Consider the following 21,676-nt stretch of genomic DNA (forward strand, 5'->3'; position numbering starts at 1 on the left):
TTCTCGAAGGATCGCTGGATTACACCTGGTAGTAGCGGTTTCTCAACATGTTATCAGCACAAAGCTCTACCGGAGACCAAGCTAGAGGAACGGATCTACACTGCATGGAGCAGGCAGGTCAACACCTAGCCTATATGCCATACGCGACATTAATATATTTGCAAGGATCGAAAGGTACGAGACCGTCCGGTACGTTTTCATGGAACCAGCGGCCGCCCCTCCAACTCACTGCCGCTTGGAAAATCGGTGGTCACCCTTCGCTGTAGAGATCCAAAAGAAAAAAAACAAATGGCAAGGGGGCGCGACACCTCACTAATACGAAAGTTAGCAGTTCTTTTCCCCACCTAGGCTCATCGCATAGCCCCAGGCCCTCGGTCGAATCTGGCGGCCAAGCATGGTACGCGCTGGCTCGAAGGCCACCTCCACAAATCGAGAAAAAAAAAGGGGACAAGTGCCATATCGGCCGCTTCCTTGATGTGCGCCCGATCGCGCTAGAAGCGCATCGACGCCAGAACCACAGGATGTCGCGTCCCCTCCGAGCACGAGCCGCCCGAAGCGGCACCAATGGGCCGCCGCGCCGCTGCCTTGAAGTCGTCGCACCACTGAATCCTTGCCTGCATGTATACGCCGCCCGAAATGGCGTTGCAGCACAACCGCACTTCGGATTCGGCGACCCCCCGCACTACCGGCCATCGCGTCGCCCGAAGCGGCCGCCACCTCGCCGCCATGCCTAGCGACCCGCTCCGGTCGCCACCATGTGCCACTGCCCGAAGCAGTCCCGCATCATGCACCACTAACCATATGCATCATTTGAAGTGCGCCGCCACCGTCCCTTGAAGCCGACCACCACCTGTCGCCCCCCGGACCGTGCTTCGCTACAGTCCTGCGAGCTACGCTGGTGCAGCCCCCGCACGGGTATTGAGCACCGTCGGTGTGGCCCCGCACTGGCCCTCGTAGGCACCTCCTTGTACCGGTTGCCGGTGCCACCCCACACTAGCCATCGTGTTGCCTCGCACCATGCGCTACCGGTCGCCGTTTGGATTGAATCGGGGGTGGCTAGGATTTCCAAACCCTAACTGCCCCATATAAGCTGGGCGCATGGGCCAGATGGGCCACGCCGGCCCAGATGTAAGAAGGTCGGCCGATGGGTGAAAAATAGTGGAAATAAAAGGAAAAAGAAAAGAAAGGAAAAGAAAATTCCAAAATTTTGCATTTACCCCTGGTTTTCCTTGTAATTAAGCATAGCCCCTATCTTTTGCATTTAGGCTCCTAGTTGTTCTAAAAATTATCTAGAGACTATGATTTTTTCATATTAGACCCTGTGGTTTTTGAAAAATACGCAAATCCTAGAATTTTGCATATAAACCCTAAGACTATATGAAAAACCCCAAGAATACCTTTTCTTGCAGAAAAGTACCTCTTGAATTTGAATTTGCATCTATTTTAGCAATTATGCAATATTTATTTCTATGTTATTGTTACTGTTTAAATTGCCTATTATGCGTTTAAATTCAGTAATATTCATATAATAGCATAGAAAATATCAGAAAATTTGCAGTAATCCAATTTAGCAACATGATGCAACTTTACTAGTAGTAATGCTTGCATTATTAAATATGTAGATGGCTGGCATCATGAACAAGGAGTTCACTAAGCTGAGTGTTGATGGTCGCAACTATCTCAGTTGGGCATCGGATCTCCGGATTGCACTGGGAGCGAGAAGACTCCGCGTTGCAATTGGCCTGGGAACAAGTAGTGCAATGGTTCCCATGGAGGATAAGAATGATTAGACACTTCATTTTCTCCACCACCATCTCTCTCCCACTTTGAAGGATGAGTACATAGCAATGACCAGCTCTAAGGTACTATGAGATGCACTGTAGGAGCATTTTGAGTACCTTAAGTACATCATCAAGTCTCTCACAGAGCAAAAATGGGTCTGGCTCTGTTTCTATGACTTCAAGCATGCCAGATAGTACAACTCCGCGTTGTATCATATTTGCACACTACTGTGTCTCTGTGGGAAAGAGATCATGGAAGAAGAGAAAATGGAGAAGACTCTCTCCACTTTCCACTCGAATGTGGCAGAATCTGCATGCAATCACCGTCAATCAAATTACAAGAAGTATTCTGAATTGATTTATGTGTTGCAACTCCATGAAGTTCATGATGAAGTCATAAATAAGAACTTTTTATCCCAGCCGCAAGGGAAGAGCAGTGGTGTAGAAGTCAATCACAGCTCTTTCAAAGCACGCAAGAACTGCAATAAGAAGCGGGGGAAGGAAGGAAAGAAAGTGGTGACAGACAAAATCAAGCCTGGTGATGATAATGGCAAGACAAAGAAAGAAGCCAAGCCGTATGGTGAGTAGAACTAAACATGCTATAAGTGCGATGTTTGGGGCCATTGATCCTGAATCTACAAAGCACCAAAGCATGTTGTGGAGGCATACCGGAAAAAGAAAAAGGAGCAGCCAAAAGCACAACTCACTATTGTAGTGAGGATGGAACTGGACAAAGTAGCAGTAGTTGAAAGGGAAGCATCTCACATGGAAATTAATGACGGTCCCGCACTGGCAGTGAAAGACCTCCAAATGAAGGATACGGAGGCCACTACTTTGCTCTTCTCCACTGCTATAGAAGATGGATGAAGGATGAAGCGGAAAAGAAAGACATTGAAGATGAAGTGGCCAGATATTTCACAGACTCTATCTAGAATTAGAGTAATTAGTCATTTACTTAGTTGCTGAATTTAGGAGGATTGAATGAATAAATTTTAGCTCTAGAAGAGCAATCTTAGCTGCAAACAATATTTTTCGATAGTTAATGAATCATTTAATTTTGTTGCTACTTCCTCGCATGTGAATGATTGAATGCTTTATTTATAGAATATGTGTGGCACACGTATGGAGGAAATACGTATTATGGACAGTGGAACCACAAATACCATCTTAAGAGAAAAATATATTTTCAGTCTTTTAGAAATAGCTCTGAAAAAGTGATGACTGTCACTGATAGTGATAAATGCATAGTAGGTTCTGAAAGAGCCACAATCATACTACCTATGGGAACTACTTTGCATATCGAAAAAGCATTGTTGTACCCTAAATCTACAAGAAATCTATTAAGTTTTAAAGACATTCACGCTAACGGTTTCCATATAGAAACTGGTGAAGAAGATGATAGGGAATACCTACACATCACTAAGCGTGATAGTAAAGTTAGAATAGTAGAAAAACTTCACTCCATGAGCAACGGCTTGCACTCGCATTAGAGCACCTGAAGTGTTCACTACCTTGAAGACTATGTTTCGCAGTGCAGAATTATTCTCCCTATGACATGATAGATTAGGTCACTATGGTCTTAGAATGATGAGGAACATAATTACTAATTCACAAGGTCATGGCATAAATGTGAAGAATTCCCCGAATCATGAAGATTTTGTATGCCCTGCATGTGCTACAGGAAATTAATAATAAGACCGTCTACCTTGAAGGTACAAGATGAAATTCTTGCATTCCTGCACCGAATCCAGTGGAATATTTGTGGTCCTATTCAACCACTTTCTGACCCGTTTTGGTACTTTATGGTATTAATAGACACATCCTCGCGTGAAATCCATTAGAATGGATAATTCTAGAGAATTTACTTCTAAAGCGTTTAATGATTATTGCACTGGTTTGGGAATTAAAGTTGAACATTCTGTATCTCATGTCCACACTCAGAATGGACTAACCGAAGCACTGATAAAGAGAATAAAGTTCATTGCTAGAAAATCGTCGAAGTTGTATCTACTTCAACGAACCACTCGAAAATAATATCTTTATATGAAGCCATATGAGAATGTGAATGGCTTAGAAGAGTGATCAATCATATCTAGTAATCATGTGGTTTGAACACTACTAACACCCTCACTATTATCTATGAAAATAATACTGCATGCGTTGCACAAATGCAATCAGGATATGTGAAAAATAACTTAACGAAGCATATCAACCCCAAGTTCTTTTATGCTCATAAATTGCATAAAATGAATGAAATAAGTGTAATGCATACCAAGTCATGTGAAAATCTTACAGATTTATTTACTAAGTCTCACCCCATATCTACTTTTGAAAGATGTGTTTGTTGCATTGGGATGATGAGACTTAGAGAGTTGCATATTTTAGAGGGAGAATTTTTATATAATCATGAAGAATATTCACTAAGACATGAAGAATTAAATCTTAGTCAAGAAGATTAAATGCACAAAGTTAATCATGAAGATTATTTAATGTATTTTTTTTCCTTAGATGAGTTTTCTTGAAGTTTCTCATGTTAAGATTTTTAATGAGATAATTTGTGTGACTATGTCATAAGCTATATATTTTTTTTCCTAATTTTTTATTAGGTTTTCAGGGAGTTTTGATGAGAAGTGTCAAATTGAGAGTGTTAAAAAACCTAAAATTTTACAACAAAATTTAGACCTATCTCGATCTCTCAAGATTTGACATTTATGAAATAGATCTCTATCTCTTAAAAATTGATTCTATCTCTTAGAGATTTTTAACACTATATATACGGAGCAACACCTCTCATTATAAACACAGACAAATAAAAAATAAATATTTTTCCTCTATATTATATATTCTTTTAAAATTATTTTATAAAAAATCATTGAAACAACCGCATTGGGCGGCAACACTTTAACGGTCGGCGAAGACTTTGACCTGTTGACTGACGAGCCCTTTTCACACGGTATAACAGCCCCGCACGCCACTCGTCAGGCGCCACTCTCACAGCGTTCCACCTCAGGTCAGTGCCTCCTCACCCCTCAGCTCAGCTCACCCCCACTGGAAGCTTGGGAGAAAAAATTATGTCAGGGTCGAGCACCAGCTGCCGCTTCCCTCTACTACTCGCCTTGCTCCTCTTCCTCCTCGCCGGCGAGTGCCGCTCCCAACCCGGCGGCGGCGGCGACCGCGACACGCTGCTCGCCATCAAGAAGGACTGGAGCAGCCCCCCGCAACTCCAGTCCTGGGACCCCGCCGCTGCTGCCAACCACTGCACCTGGAAAGGCGTCACGTGCGCTGTCGGCGGCGGTGGGGTTGTCACGGAGCTCTCCCTCACGGGCCTGAACCTCACCCGTCCTGTCCCAGCGTCCGTGTGCGCGCTCAAGAACCTCACCCGCCTCAACCTCTCCTACAACAACCTCACCGGCGCCTTCCCCGCCGCCGCGCTCTACGCCTGCGCGCAGCTCCGCTTCCTCGACCTCTCCAACAACCTTTTCTCCGGGGTGCTCCCGGCCGACATCGACGGCCTCTCGCCGGCGATGGAGCACCTCAACCTCTCCACCAACCACTTCGCCGGCCAAGTGCCGCCGACGGTGGCGCGGCTCCCGGCGCTCAAGTCCCTGCTTCTCGACACTAACCGCTTTACCGGCGCGTACCCGGCGGCCGAGATTAGCAAAATCACAGGGCTCGAGATGCTCACGCTGGCCAGTAACGCGTTCTCGCCAGCGCCCGTGCCGCCGGAGTTTGCCAAGCTGACCAACCTCACCTATCTCTGGATGTCCAACATGAACCTCACCGGGAAGATTCCGGAGGCGTTCTCCAGCCTCACGGAGCTCACGCTCCTCTCCATGTCGTCGAACAACCTCACCGGCGAGATCCCGTCGTGGGTGTTTCAACACGGGAAGCTTGAGTACCTCTACATGTTCGAGAATGGCCTCTCCGGCGGGCTGACGAGCAACGTCACGGCGGTGAACTTGATTGAGCTTGACCTGTCGATAAATCAGCTCACCGGAGAGATACCGGAAAGCTTGGGGAATCTCAAGAACCTCACCTTGATGTTTCTTTACAAAAACCAGCTCACTGGTACAATCCCGGCGAGCATCGGGCTGCTACCGAAGCTCAGAGACATTCGGATATTCAACAACCAGCTCTCTGGTGAGCTCCCGCCAGAGCTCGGTAAGCACTCGCCGCTCGCCAACCTCGAGGTGGGTAACAACCACCTCTCCGGCCCGCTGCGGGAGACGCTCTGCGCCAACGGGAAGCTCTACGACATCGTCGCCTTCAACAACAGCTTCTTCGGCGAACTCCCGGCCAACCTGGGAGACTGCGTCCTGCTGAACAACCTGATGCTCTACAACAACCTCTTCTCTGGCGACTTCCCGGCGAAGATATGGTCGTTCCCGAAGCTGACCTTGGTGATGATCCAGAACAACAGCTTCACCGGCACTCTACCGGCCGAGATATCCTTCAACATCTCACGGATTGAGATAGGGAACAACATGTTCTCCGGTTCCTTCCCGACGTCGGCGACGGGGCTGCGCGTATTCCATGCGGAGAATAACAGGCTCGCCGGCGAATTGCCGTCTGACATGAGCAAGCTCGACAGTCTTACTGATTTGTCAGTGCCCGGCAACAGGATAACTGGTTCCATACCAACATCGATCAAGCTGCTGCAGAAGCTCACTTCACTCAACCTGAGCGGCAACAGCTTAACCGGCGTGATACCGCCGAGGAGCATCGGGCTGCTCCCAACGCTGACGATGCTTGATTTGTCCGACAATGATCTCACAGGCAGCATACCGTCGGACATAAGCAACTTGTTCACCATACTGAACCTGTCATCAAACCAGCTCACTGGCGAGGTGCCGGCCGCACTGCAGAGCGCGGCGTACGACCGCAGCTTCCTCGGCAACCGGCTCTGCGCCAGGGCGGACTCGGGCACAAACCTCCCGACGTGTCCAGGCGGAGGCCGGGGCGCCCATGACGAGCTGTCCAAGGGCCTGATCATCCTCTTCTCGATGCTAGCCGGCATTGTCCTCTTCGGCAGTGTCGGCATCGCCTGGCTGCTCTTGCGGCGCCGGAAGGACAGCCACGACGTGACGGACTGGAAGATGACGGTATTCACCCAGCTGAACTTCACCGAGTCGGATGTGCTCAACAACATCCGCGAGGAGAACGTGATCGGCAGCGGTGGGTCCGGAAAGGTATACCGCATCCATCTCGGCTCCCACGGTCGCGACGTGGAGGGCGGCGGCAGGATTGTGGCCGTCAAGAGGATCTGGAACTCAAGGAAGCTGGACGCGAAGCTGGACAAGGAGTTCGAGTCGGAGGTGAAGGTCCTGGGCAACATCCGGCACAACAACATCGTGAAGCTGCTCTGTTGCATCTCCAGCCAGGACGCCAAGCTGCTTGTCTACGAGTACATGGAGAATGGCAGCCTCGACCGGTGGCTGCACCACCGGGACCGCGAGGGCGCTCCCGCGCCGCTGGACTGGCCGACGAGGCTGGCCATCGCCATTGACGCGGCCAGGGGGCTCAGCTACATGCACCACGACTGCGCACAGTCGATCGTGCACCGGGACGTCAAGTCCAGCAATATCCTGCTCGACCCGGACTTCCAGGCCAAGATCGCCGACTTCGGCCTCGCCCGGATACTTGTCAAGTCCGGCGAGCCCGAGTCCGTATCAGCCATCGGCGGGACATTCGGATACATGGCGCCAGGTTTGAAACTCAAATTCAGTTCAATTTGTGAAATTGCAATTATAATGCTAATTGGATACGAATTTTGCAGAATATGGGTACAGGCCAAAGGTGAACGAGAAGGTGGACGTCTACAGCTTCGGTGTCGTCCTGCTAGAGCTGACAACAGGCAAGGTTGCCAACGACAGCGGCGCCGAGCTGTGCCTGGCGGAATGGGCGTGGCGGCGGTACCAGAAAGGTGCTCCATTCTACGACGTCGTCGATGAGGCCATCCATGACCCAGCCAACCTGCAGGACATCCTGTCGGTGTTCACGCTCGGCGTGATCTGCACGGGGGAGAACCCCCCGGCGCGGCCGTCCATGAAGGAGGTCCTGCACCACCTCATCCGGTGCGACCAGATGTCTGCCGAGGCGGCGTGCCAGGTGAACTATGAGGGCGGCGGCGAGCCGCTCCTCGAGGCGAAGAAGAAAGGCAGCCAGCGACGGAGCATGTCGCACTCCGGCAGGTGGGACGAAGACGACGAGGACAGCGGCAACTTCGTGGTGCATGCGGTTTAGTCAGACATTCGCCCTGCAAGAGCAATTCAGGTCAGGTGCAGTGCCGAGTACATAGCTACAGCCAGCTCGTCCATGGAGAAATGACAGCAGGAGCCTCAGTCATTCAAATCTCCAGCTAGTACAAATACTTAAGTTATGCATTATCTAGGACTGCGACTCCAGGAGGCTGTAAGTTAGCAGCTGTACCATATGTCGATCTTCCATGAGGCAAGAACGCAAGTTCTTGGAGTTGTTTGTGACCACAATTAAGAGCGCGAATACTGCGCAATAACACGATATGTGAATCCAGCTGTTTTGAGCATGAACTGATAGCCGGGTTCTAAGGGAGCAAATGATGCGATCATATGATGGCCAAAACAGCTACTCCAAGATAACAGTGTCAGGAAGCATGTAATGTAGATTGTAGATGCAGGATTTTGGGATGCTTTTCGAAACTTCTGAAGCTTTGGGCGCTTGTGAATGTTGTTTCAGAAAACTTTAGACCGCCCAATGTATGGAAAGGCCAATGAGTGGCTTGGGCTATCTACAACTGTACTGCATGCTGCACTAAGACACGCTGAAGCGAATTTGCCTTGTGATATGTGATGACTGTGACATGGTGCCATTTTTTTCAAAGTGGGGAAGGTTGTCCAGCATAACAGAAAGAACAAATCTGGTGGCCGGCATGAACTGAGAAAACTGAACAAGGGACAAGAAACTGTGACCATGAGCTGGAAAATGCAACGACGACGTTTTGGAGATCTGGAGCATGTCGGTAGATTTCTTTGGATCACTAATATTTGTAGTGTTCATCCAGGTGCCACATATCAGAAAACGTGGCCCGAATGCAATATAAAATTCTGTGTACTGATTGTTACCTGTTTCACTTGGAGGTCTGTGCCCACCCAAACCATGTCGGTAGTACTGGAATAGGATGCGCTATATCAGTTTTTTCAGCTCAAATACGTAAATTAAGCATTAGCAATAATAGGAATAAACATGGTGAATTTTGATTTGGTTTGATTTACTTGAGCTGCTTTGGGTTCTTGAATTTGTTCTACACCCATACTGCAAAACTTCAATGTCATATCAATAAGGTTTATAATTACAGCCTAAAACAAAGGTTAATTGGTACTCACTAGTCAGCGATGAATATGACGACTGGCCCATCTTGCCATCCAAATCAGAGTGACTGCTCAGCTATTGAGAATTGTTTCAAAATTCAAAAGCAACATCCAGACACTTCTGTCAGATTCATATTATAATATGAATGATATTCATGGAATTTTAGATGTCAAAAGGATATATATTTTCAGAACTGGAGGTAGTTCCCCTGATTTCAGTTTGCAAAACCAGAAACAAAAGGTTCTTACAGAGTCTAGAACACATCAGGGCACAGCAGGCACCATCCGAGCAGCAAAAGGTTGAAAGCAGCAGTCGGAACAAGAACCAAGCAGACAGTTACGAGCCACATTCCCCAGCAAATATCAGACTTGGATCGCCTTCCTAGCGTTGTTCCATCCACCTTGGATCTCAGCAATCTTGTGTTCCATTTCACGTAATTGTCGAGCTCCGTCACGTAGCACCTTGGGCCTTCTTCTTTCTGCAGGATCGCCCATGATTTGATCCAGTGATCAATTGAAAAGTGAAGGTAAAACATGATCGTTTGGGGAACCTTTGTTTGAAACAAGCAGCATTTCGGGATTTTCAAATAGTTGAACAAAACGCCGCACAACCCGCAATTGGGAAATTCATCTGTTATTTTAGGAAATCGCTGTAATCAACCACGAAATAATTGGTACACTTTTGCCAGGAATACTGCTCATGGGGCAGTTTCTACCCCTCCACAGAATTAACAATGATTACTACAATACCATTCTCGTCAAAATAAGTTATCCTCATTAGAATGCTGTTCTGTTCCTCAGTATCGACCAAAACGAAAACTTTAATTCTTTATGACGATTGGTTTTATAAGGGAACTGAAAATTCTGAGTTTTCAGAGCAATGTAAGAGGATTCGTAGAAAATTTTCTTTTGGAATCCAACATCCAAATTACTTTATCTCTTTGCAACCATGTACCTCCCGCATGCAATTGTCCATGTTACCATAGTAGCCCCCACAGCATGGTGAAACCAAATGCCACTCCAACCTTCTTCAAAGCCCGGCGCCGCAGTGATATTATTTGAAAATGTGAGTTTATATAGCCTAGGAAATTGGGTACCTAATGTGATCCCATCCAGCTGCAAATCTTCCCAAAACCTAGTAGATTCCCCATTACCAACTTCCCTTTTACAGAATCCACAGACAATATCCTTAACTTGCAAAAATGAGAGACACCTGGTCTCTGCTCACATTGAGACAGAGTTTATGCTCTAAGGTATATTTTTTATCAGAAGATCTTGCCACAGAACATTTTCATTATTATATACCGTCTGAACAAAGACTCAATGATCAGGTGGCTGTAGTTGAGTCTTCACTTTTGGTAGAAACGCAATTATTAGACCCCAGAAACGCAATTATTAGATCCCCTCAATTGTCGCTGACAGCTCAACCGAAGTAGTCAATTGCCAGAAGGGTAGATAGAATTATTCAAAGGCAATTAGTCAGTAAGAATAGAATGACAAGGACCTGCTTTGACATATCTATCATGCCATGGCTAATCCCCACCTTGTTCATAGCACCGTCATGCTATCTCTGATCCTCCTCAATTTTCTTCTCCTCAAGTGCAATTGTGAGGTCATCACTAGGGATTCTGAGAAGACAGTGCTTCTAAACCTTGAGAATGACTGGGGCAAGCCTGCGGCTCTGAATTGGAGCTCCATCACATACACGGATCAATGTAACTGGCCAGGTGTCATTTGTATAGATGGCTTTGTAACAGGTATATCACTTGCTGGCTGCAACCTTGAGAAGCCAATTCCACCAGCCATTTGCTCGTTCAAGAACCTATTGTACATTGATCTATCTCACAACCGCATATCAGGTTCTTTCCCTACAATTCTTTTCGATTGTTCAAGACTTCAGCATCTGGACCTCTCATACAACACATTCAATGGTTTTCTTCCTTCAAACATTCATCAGTTGTCACCAAGGCTTGGCTATCTTGACCTTGCATCAAATCGCTTATTTGGCACCATTCCTAGTACAAGCAACCAGCTTCATGGTCTTCAATTTCTGTACCTTCAAGACAATCTTTTCAATGGCTTTTGCTCCAGGAAGGATGCATCCACAGTATGGAAATCTGAGAAACCTAAAATATTTGTGGATGAGTAGCATGAATATCATTGGGGAAATTCTAGACACCATGTCTAAGCCAACTTAGACTCCTCGACTTACCTTCTAACAGACTGAATGGTACGATTCCAGAGAGTATTGCACTGCTTACCATGCTCCATGATGTGCAACGTTCACACAACCTCCTGTCTGGTGTACTTCCCACTGAGCTGGGGAAGCACTCGATGCTTTCTAAGATAGAAATTTCATCTAACAATTTATCTGGGGAGCTACCAGAGGGTCTTTGCTCATTTGAGGCCCTTCAGTACATTGATTTCTCCAATAATAGTTTATCTGGTGAACTCCCAGAGCCTCTCTCGAGTTGCAGGAGTTTAAGGTCCACAATTTTGTACAACAAACAATTTAGAGGCAGTTTTCCAGCTAGCATATGGTCACTGCCAGAGTTATCCATCATCATGATCCAACAAAATGTTTTCTCTGGCTCACTGCCGAGTGAATTAGGTCCAAATATAATAGCAATTGATATCAGCAACAATAGACTCTTTGGCAGATTACCAACATCAGCTAACAATTTAACTTGCTTGGCAGCAACAAACAACTTTATCACTGATGAAATCCCAGCAAATCTCATTGATCATGCACCGCTACAGATGCTTATTCTTGATCAAAACAGGCTATCAGGGTTGCTACCTTCAAAGATTTGGTACCTAGCACACCTCACAGTGATCAACCTAAGCAGAAACAACCTCCCGGGGGAGATTCCAGACACTTTTGAGTGGTCAACGTCCCATGCAGTTGATACAATAGATCTCTCGGAGAACAACCTATCTGGTACAATACCAGCAAACCTTACACGATGGCAACCTGACTTCCTCAATCTCTCTAGTAACCAAGTTACAGGCCAAATTCCATCTTATTTCCAGATAAAACAATATAAGCGGAGCTTTCTATCCAATCCTGGTCTGTGTTCCTCTGACCACTTTGGAAACCTTCCTATGTGTATCAGACAGCCAGAAGATCAAGAAAAGCATCACAAACACTTGAAAAGGCCTCTAATCATTTTCCTGATCATTGGTTCAACCATTCTGATATGCACAGGGCCTTTTGGTTTCACTAAGATTAGGGCTTTCCGCATAAGGCAAAAGCATAATGCTCCATCTCCAAGGTGACCCTGCCGCCCCCGTCTCGCGACTCGGGGGGCGACTCCACCCTCCGCCAGCACCCATAAACTAGGCCAGATCCGGCCGACGCCGCCGGCAGGCGGACGCCGATGACGGTGGCCAGCGACGGCTCCCAAGCCGGAGCGTCGCGGCTGCGTTCCTTCCTCCCCGGGCTCCCCTCTTTTCCTTCCTCCCCCTCAGCCAATCTTCTGTCGCGGCTATTCCTGGCATTCCTCATCTCCGGCCAGCTAGATCCCCGCGTCCTAGGGCCGGATCTGCTCTCGACCGGGGTGGATCCGCCCTTCGAGGTCCGGATCTGGGCGCCGGTCCCGGCTAGCTGACCTTGGGTCGGCTGGCTCGGCCGGGGGAGGGGGGTTCTGGGGCGCTGCCGCTGGTTGGTGGCCCTGTTGCTCCCCCGTGCCCGCTGCTTCCCCCTCCCTCTGGGCCGTCTCACCCTGGCTGTGTGCTGGTCTTCGGCGGCGTCGGCTTGTCAATCCTCGTTGGCGCCATGGGCGCGTGTGCCTCTGGCCTCTATCTGAGCCGCCAAGGGGCGGGCGACGTCGGCGACAGCACCTGCAGCTGCCACCTGCAGGTCGCGCTCGTCTCTTCTCGGCGTTGTGTGGCTTATGGCGCTCGACGGCTTGGCTGGCTTGCTCGGCGCCGCGTCTCTTCTCGGTGTTGCGTGGCTCATGTAGCTGATGTTGGGCTGGCTACGCTGTCCTCGGTCGTTGCTTGTTGGTGGATGCATTGCCCGGGCCGTGCTGTTGCGCTGTGTTTTCCTGCTCTTACAGGTGTAGGGTCTAGTTGCTGCTCTTACAAGCCTGGTCGGTCTGTCGATGCCGTGGTTGGGGAACTATGGGCGAAAGCCCTGGCAGGCTTCATGCCATTGCCGACGACGGTGACGCCCAAGGGCGTCATTACCTCCCTGGAGTTGTCGTGTTGAAGCTTCCCCTTGGGATTTCTCTAGGTGAAAACCCTGTTCGGCTTCTTGGATGAGCGATGACAGTTCCTTTGTCACTTCCTTCCTGAAGGTGTCGTTTCGGAGAATCCCTCTGGCTTTTGATGTTACAAGCAGCAACATTTCTTACAGGGCTCACCGTACTCTGTTGTTTGTTCTCCTGTTCAGCGGGGCTTCTCGTCACCTTTCGGTCGTAGGACCCCATCTGTTGCTTGTGGTTTGGCGTGGGAGCCAGCGACCGAGTTGGTTGTCAGGCGTGGGAATAAGGCTCCGCCTGTTGAGTTGTCGGGATGTTCTGGTTGAGGTGCTAGCTGGGCACTGTTGCTGGCTGGGTAATGTTGTTTGGTGTGGCTGCCGTTGGTTTTTCAGGAGTGCCCGGTTGTATGTTGTTTGTTGTGTTTGCCGTGTGTTTGCTGCTTAGCAGTGCTTTGTTGTTTGGTTGTTTAGGGGTGGGGGTTCCTTTGTTTCTTTCTTTGTCTCGCGCGTAAGCTGAGCTCTCTGGGTTGTAATACTATGCTTGTTAGGTTTTTGGGTCTGGTTTCCCTTATAAACTGAGTCACTTTTCTTCTTAATACAATGACGCGCAACTCTCCTGTGTGTTCGAGAAAAAACAACCTTCCATCCTATGAACTACGATGTTGAAGACATTCTTTCTGATCTTACAAGCAATAACCTTGTTGGCAGTGGTGGCTCGGGAAAGGTATACAAGATATGCCTCGATAACAGCAATTGCAAGGCTATAGCTACAAAGAAAATATGTCATGGCCTAAGGAAGGATGATATGCTGCAGAAACAGTTTCAAGCCGAAATTGAGACGCTTGGATCTATCCGGCATGCCAACATTGTCAAGTTGCTTGGGTGCATATCAAGTTCTGAGTCAAAGCTCCTGATCTATGAATACATGGAACACGGTAGCCTATATGATTGGTTGCATCAGAAAGATCTGACTCGTACAACTGAATGGTTGAATTGGCCAACGAGGATGTCAATAGCAATTGATGCAGCAAGAGGACTGAGCTACATGCACCATGATTGCTCTCCACCTATAGCACATCGAGATGTCAAGTCCAGCAACATCGTGTTGGATCTTGAGTTCAAAGCAAAGATTGCAAACTTTGGGCTGGCCCGTGCACTTGCTAAAGCTGGCGAGCCAGAGTCAATCTCAGTGATGGTTGGATCCTTTGGATATAAGGCTCCAGGTAAGAACTTAGTATTTTTTTATCCATGTATTTTGAGTTCAGTTGTATGACTATATGACGGAGACGAAACACACTATTTGCTAGAGTTTGGAAGCACAAGAAAAATCAACAAGAAAGTTGATGTCTACAGCTTCGGAGTGGTTCTCTTGGAGCTGACAACTGAGAGGCATGCAACTGGTGAGGGTGGCGGGCATGAGAATTTGGCACAATGGGCTTGGCGGCAATTTCAAGAAGAGGGCTTTCAGTTAATTGATGTAATTGACAAAAATATATGAGATGCATCCCACTTCCGTGAGGTGCAACTGGTATTCAAGCTAGGACTAATTTGCACAGCAATAAAACCATCGTCAAGGCCATCAATGAAGGAGGTCTTGCAGGTGCTACAACGCTGAAGGAGGTCTTACAGATGCCAGTCATAATTCGTCAAGGTCATCGATGAAGGAGGTCTTGCAGGTGCTACAACGCTGAAGGAGGTCTTACAGATGCAGTCATATTTCATCTGAACTGGAAGGTTGTTGAATCCTAGAGACCAAGACAAATGCCAGGAAAATGAAAGGTCCTAAGCATCTCAAATACGTATCTCAGCTATTATCAAGGGCTCAGTAGACATTAAGTAGCCTATTTATATAGTTACCTAACACAACTTCTTTCCGGTATGCGATAATTTTACTATCAGTGTTTGATATATCCTTTGTTCAGTTGCAAGACAGGGCATCCAGGAACCACTATACCACACAGAGTTTCTGCGTAATCTGTATGTAATGTAGATGCATTTAACTGAGTAGTACAAGTTCCAACCTGGTTCAAAAGCAATGCCACACTAAATTACAGTCTGATCAACCATATCTGGAGGAAGTAATCTCAACGAAAAATGATGCCATATGAACAAGTAGCAAAAGTAGGGGTAAACATTCAGCTGATCTCCGCAACCAAGTAGCAAAATATCAGGTGGAATGGGCAATTAGATCTTCTGGAGTTATAGATTTATGACAGATTCAATGTACTGATCTAATTTAGTCGCATCAATGCCAACCATGGCTGTCAGAAATTCCCTATCGGCACTACGAACTCGATTCGGCACTCTCCTCCTAAGCGCATTCCACACCGGATCCAGAAGCTAATCGACGAATTCTTGTAACGATCGCAGCACGCTCATCGGCCACTGTATTTTCCCAGAACTAATTTTAGGTATTAATTCAACTAGAGACGCTACGGACGAGCTAAGCCATTACCTTGGTGTCTTGTTCGGCAACGGAGGGGAGGCGCTTCGACGCGGGAGGCGTCGTATCTGGAACAGAACTGCCACGGGCAGATGGGGAAGGGGAAGGGTAGCTCTGGTGGCGGCGGCGAGAGGCTCAGCTCGGACTCGGAGTGGATCCGCCGGCGCCCGGCGGCCGCGGCGGCATTGCTACTGCTTCTTATTTTTATTGGGGGAAGAGGATGAATCGAGATCAACTGACTTCACTCGACCGTTAGCGGTTGGATCTCAGCGGACGAATAGGATTCGATGCTACGTAGGGCTACAGTATTCTGTGACGCTACATTAATATTGATGTAGTATTTGACTACTCCAGTACACTGCTATAGTATCCACGGTAAGGCTAGCGTACATAGTCTCATGAATTACTGTTTATCTAGATTTTACTGGGAGGATTTGAATATATGAGGTAATACTCTGGATTGTTGTGAATATAAATCCTATAAATGTAAGGGTTTATTTGTTTTAGTTATAGATTATGAAAAATAATTTACAGATTATAAATTGTAAAATCTGCAGAAACTGTTAGAAAACCGATTGCTAGATTGATACAATCTGAGGACTAGATTATACAATCTACAAGATGAAGCAAACAAATCATAACTAGAGAGGTTATCGAGGCAATCTTCTAGATTTTGCAAATACAAATTCTACACATCTTGTAAAAAGATCAATAGAGAGGATATTTGGACAACCCTTCAAATCTTTACAAGCATAAATCCTATGGATCTAATAAAAAGGTTAGTGAGAGGATATTAGGTCGGTCCTTAGTATCTTTGTGAACATAAATCCTACATATTTAGTAAAATGGGTAGTAGAAAGGATATCAGGGTAATCCTCCACATCTTTTTGAACACAAATTTTATAGATTTAGTAAAAAGGTCAATAGCGAGGATATTAAGGTAATCCTCCAGATCTTTATGAACACAAACCCTACAAATCTAAAGGTCAGTAGGGAGGATATCAGGGTAATTCTCCACATCTTTGTAAACGCAAATCTTATAGATCTAGTAAAAATATCAGTAGAAAGGATATCGGGGTAATCCTTCGCATCTTTACAACACAAATCCTATAGATCTAGTGAAAATGTTGGTATAAAGGATATCAAGGTAATCCTTCGCATCTTAGCGAAAACAAATCCTACATATCTATAGTATAATTACTGTACCATAGAGTTTTTGAATAATCTGGTAGGTCATATAGACACACTGCTACAAAAACATATTAGTAAGACGACTAAAAAGTATAAAACGGATGGTTTCCTATCATCTGCACGAAATGGTCAAGAATAAACAAAGTATTACAGGCTACTAAAAAAACCATCTGCTTTGTAGACAATATTACAAACAGTTCTCCTAATGAACCGACAACAGTCGGTTCTATAGTACAAATGGCTCTCGTTGGGAACCAACAATAGTTTGCTCCATATTACACAAATGGTACACCTGGGAAACCGACAACAATTTGTTCCATATTACATACGATTGTCCTTTAGAACCGATGATAGCTGGTTCCATATTATAGACGATATATGGTAGGTTTGATTCCATATTATAGATGGTATACAATAGTTGTCGACGATTGTTAAAGTCAATTATGCAAATATTTATACAAAACAGGAATACCTAATCCTCAATTGTACATACAGAAGAAGGGGACATGGGATTTTATGCATGTTCATGTATTCTTTAGGATAATAGTTGTACGTCCTACTTCATCTTGATTAATTTTAAAAAAAATATAATTACAATGGGATGTCTCTAGATCTAATCCTAATTATCTCAGCGAGTTCTCTCGTATTCTAAATCCTAAATCCCTTATCGGATGAATCTCATCATGGTATGACTGTTGTGGATTTCAATGAGTTGTCTCTGCTCCTATCTAACTAAGTTTGCTCTATATTACTTGTACGACTCCTCGCTAGGAGTTCGATTGCTTTGCTTGGACTCTAATCTGGCTCAAGATCTCCCCTTGACGTACCCCTCCCCCTCCTTATATAGTTGGGGTACCACACTTGAAAACTTCGAGTGTAACTTTTCCATATTGTATTATTTCTAGATATCTGGAAGACTCAATTCTAATTTGAGGATGGTTTCCATGTAGAACACAATGAATTGGTTAGAATATCGGCACATTCACTTTTTACCCCTATGGTGGTTGTGAAACCTACCATATCGGATTAAGGATACGTGTTCGGTAGATACCCTTTCTTAAATTATACCATATTTTCTATTAAATATATAATTATTAATTATTTATTCCTCATCAATAGGAGCCATATGAAATAACTCAACTAATTCCATATGTCCCTTCCTTATAACCGTTTGGAATAATCTTGACACCATCTATGCATATTATTGCATACGGGCCACTAGCCTCAATAATGTTAGCCTTGCCCCTTACATACATACAAATATTATAGCACCAACACACACATACATAGATCAATCATAATATAACAAGAACATGCAAACTATCACATCACAAGTTCATTCAGTGTGTAATCTCCATTTGGATCAACTTATAGCAAAACATTACAATTATTAGACAAAGAAGAACAACGATATTACTTTTATATTCAGTCTTTGTGGTTCCCCCTTCTCTACCAGTGGAACCTCTGTCATCTGGATCAATTGAGTTGAACGCTTCCAAAGCATCCACATGATTTTGTTATCTCCTGAAGCAAACACTCGAGTAACCATGAACCTATTTATGGCATTCAGGTCAAGTTGAGTAAATCCTAGGCTTTTGATCGTAAAATACAACATACCACGCCATGGACCTGCATATAGTTACAATGTACCTCAGTTGAGCCAACGAAAATCATTTATAAGGAATTTCTAAAACTACTTAAATACAAGAAAATGGCAAAGTCCAAGTAAAAACTAAATCACCAATGTTCGTTCATCAATGAAGAGCAACACAATAAAACCCTAGAATTACACTAGGAACGACCACGTTTCATCTCACTAAGCAGCTTTCAACATATATCATTAAAAATTCTCCCACTAGTCATGCAATCACACCCAACTTATCATAAGTAGCGGATTGCGCAAAACAATAACGCAGGAAAGGCAACAATAATACTCACAATGCTTAGATTGTCTATGCAGTGGATGACATAGAGGCCACGGTGGCACGTGGCGGAGGATGTTGGCGCCAGAACGATGCTTGGAGAACGTCAGGGCTAGGGTGGCGTGGTGGATGATGTTAGTGCTAGGGTGACACGGTAGAGGACGTCGTGGTGGAGGACGTTAAGTAGCGTGATCCTGGACACCACACAACTCACGGTTCCAACAGTCCCGCCTGATCGCCCAAGCATCGCCAAGTCCTAGCCGTAGTTAGACACTCACTTTTATGTTGTTATTAGCTAGTTACAATGCTGACCAAGAGATCAACAACAACGATAGAACAATCTAGGTCAATCAATTACAAGAATAGTGTCAAACAATGAATACGTGCATTAATTAGAAGAGAGATGAATTCTTGGCACCACATTATAGGAGGTTTACCATTTTCCTCCACCTCCTCTCCCTTTTTCTCCTCCTCCACTCCTCTCAACAATGGAGTTGTAAAGCGGTCAGAGTAGCTCAACATTTGAGGTGAATGTGCTTCATACTGGAGCCTTACTCCATCGAATTTCCCTGAAACCGAAACAGGCAACTGTTATTATGCAGTAATTTCCCACTTGACAACTGCAAGAATCTGTGAGGCGTATTACCTTTATCTTCCTTTGTGCTATTGGACACCTTGAAGGATTTAACATGGCTCTCTAACCACGCTGCTTTAGCTATTTCATGAAGAGGTAGTCCAACTCTTGAGCACTGCAATTCTTGAACACATAGCTGTCAGGATGATAAACCATCAGCAACACCACAATCAATTGACGCACTTAGTGCATGTGGACCATGAAGGGAATTGCTTCAAAATTCGAAAGCGTCATCCAGACAATTCTATCAGATCCATATTACAAAACGAACCATTCACAGAATTTTAAATGTCAAAAAGATATATATTTTCAGAACTGGAGGTAGCTCCCCTGATTTCAGTTAGCAAAACCAGAAACAAAAGGTTATTACGGAGTCAACACAGACAAGAAACAAATGGACACAACAGGCACGATCCCAGCAGCAAAAGGTTGAAAGCAGCAGCCGAAACAAAAACCAAGCAGATATATATGAGCCACATTCCCCAGCAAACTTCAGACTTGGACCGACTTCCTAGTGTCGTTCCATCCTCCTTGGATGTCAGCAATCTTGAACTCCATTTCACACAATTGCCGTGCTCCTTCATGTAGCACCTTGCGCCTTCTTCTTTCTGCAGGATCACCCATGACTTGATCGAGTGATGAACTGAAAAGGAAAAGTAAAAGTAAAAGTAAAACATGATCTTTTGGGGAACTTATGTTTGAAACAAGCAGCATTTAGGGATTTTCAAGCAGTCCAACAAAACACTGCAGCTGCACAACCCGCAATCAGGAAATTCATCTGCTTTGTTTAGGAAAACGCTGTAGTTAACCACTCAATAGTTGTTACACATTTGCCAGGAATACTGCTCAGGCCAAAAGTGATGAATAGCAAAACAAACAAACTTAGCCAGGGGGTAGTTTCTACCCCTCCACAGAATTAAAAATGGTTACTACAATACAATTCTTGTCGAAATTAGTTATCCTCGTTAACTTTTTATTTTTTTATGGCAAATTGGTTTTCCAAACGAAATTATAAGGGAATGGAAAATTCTGAGTTTCCAGAGCAATGTAAAAGGTTTCATAGAAAATTTTTCTTTTGGAACCCAACATCCAGATTACTTTATATTGATCTTTGGAACGATGTACCTCCACATCCAACTGCCCATATTACCACAATATCCCCTCAAGTGCCCATGTGCTACTCCAGCCTTCTTCAGAAACCCGCGACACAGTGACACTCTTTGAATACCTAGTGGATTTCCCAATACGAACTTTCCTTTTGCAGAATCTACAGATGTCACACCCGGTTTCAAAAGAATAAACCATATGGTGACTTTATAAGTGATAACATAACAGTGTCATTACATAACGATAAGATTCATTACAAAAGGACCTGTAGGTCTTAAAGAAAACACTAAGATAACTTCCAGTTGTAGCGGATCTTCTACCCATCCATAAGCGTTGTCTGGGGGAGCACCACCCTAGAATATGGTGTTCCGGTCGAAAACTTCCTTCGCCTAGAACTCAACTCCATCGGCCGGGATGTCTTCGAAGTCCTCATCTTCTGAGCAGCATCAAGAGGTTAGGAGAAGGCAAGCGTGAGTACATAGAGTACCCAGCAAATGTGGAAAAATATGACATGGAGGCTTAAAGCAAGAAAGGCTTGATTCAGGTTTACTATATCTACGCCATCCTAATCTAAGACTCAAAAATAACTTAGCAATCCTATTTACTATGTGTGACGACACCAACATTAAAGGAACAACTCATTGGATTCTATGCGACTACCAGACTTACCAGATATCTCATATCCGGCTTCCAACTCATTGGGGTACCACCACCTGACTACCCAAAACCAACCATTCAAGATTCCTACTAATCATAAAGAAGTCAAAACCCACTCTTGACCATGAGCACGGCTGATCGATCAATTTTATACTCTGCAGAGTATGAAAACTTTACCCATGAGTCATGATCAACTCTTTTGCCGGTACCTGTCGGTACCTTACATACTTTCGAGGTGTGCTCTGAGAGATCACCACAATGCCTTCACAAGATGTCTCCAAATCTGTAAAAACCCACTAAGATTTCACCACTAATAGGGATTCCATCCGCTGCAAAGGCACCCTCTTGTGCCACTCAACCGTCCATTGGTGCGTATAGAATAAGGTGGACA

At 45.4% G+C, this 21,676-nt stretch overlaps 1 protein-coding gene, 1 long non-coding RNA gene and 1 pseudogene across 3 annotated transcripts; 2 read left to right on the forward strand and 1 right to left on the reverse strand.

Moving 5' to 3' along the window:
* Positions 1–4,771: 4,771 nt before the first annotated feature.
* On the forward strand, positions 4,772–8,325 carry LOC133926886 (LRR receptor-like serine/threonine-protein kinase HSL2). The gene is made up of 2 exons (XM_062373037.1): positions 4,772–7,487; positions 7,558–8,325. The coding sequence occupies exons 1-2, from the start codon at positions 4,853–4,855 to the stop codon at positions 8,022–8,024; spliced, it is 3,102 nt and encodes a 1,033-aa protein (XP_062229021.1). The 5' UTR covers positions 4,772–4,852; the 3' UTR covers positions 8,025–8,325.
* Positions 7,502–16,086, reverse strand: LOC133926888 (uncharacterized). Of its 2 annotated transcripts, XR_009911197.1 has the most exons (6): positions 15,787–16,073; positions 9,377–9,606; positions 9,143–9,203; positions 9,032–9,071; positions 8,882–8,927; positions 7,502–8,037 (listed from the first exon to the last, which is right to left on the reverse strand). It is a non-coding gene; the product is annotated as an uncharacterized LOC133926888 (long non-coding RNA). The 2 variants fall into 2 exon arrangements; XR_009911198.1 differs by having other exon boundaries at positions 8,882–9,079; positions 15,787–16,086.
* On the forward strand, positions 13,237–15,192 carry LOC133926887 (receptor-like protein kinase HSL1; annotated as a pseudogene).
* Positions 16,087–21,676: the final 5,590 nt, after the last annotated feature.

Source organism: Phragmites australis, chromosome 8 (genome assembly GCF_958298935.1).
Source record: "Phragmites australis chromosome 8, lpPhrAust1.1, whole genome shotgun sequence".
NCBI lineage: Eukaryota > Viridiplantae > Streptophyta > Magnoliopsida > Poales > Poaceae > Phragmites > Phragmites australis.

Excerpts from the sequence above, each read along its gene's own strand:
- LOC133926886 (XM_062373037.1), top strand. The coding sequence starts at position 4,853 with ATGTCAGGGTCGAGCACCAGCTGCCGCTTCCCTCTACTACTCGCCTTG. Across the intron at positions 7,488-7,557 it reads ATTCGGATACATGGCGCCAG|AATATGGGTACAGGCCAAAG; the intron begins GTTTGAAACTCA and ends CGAATTTTGCAG.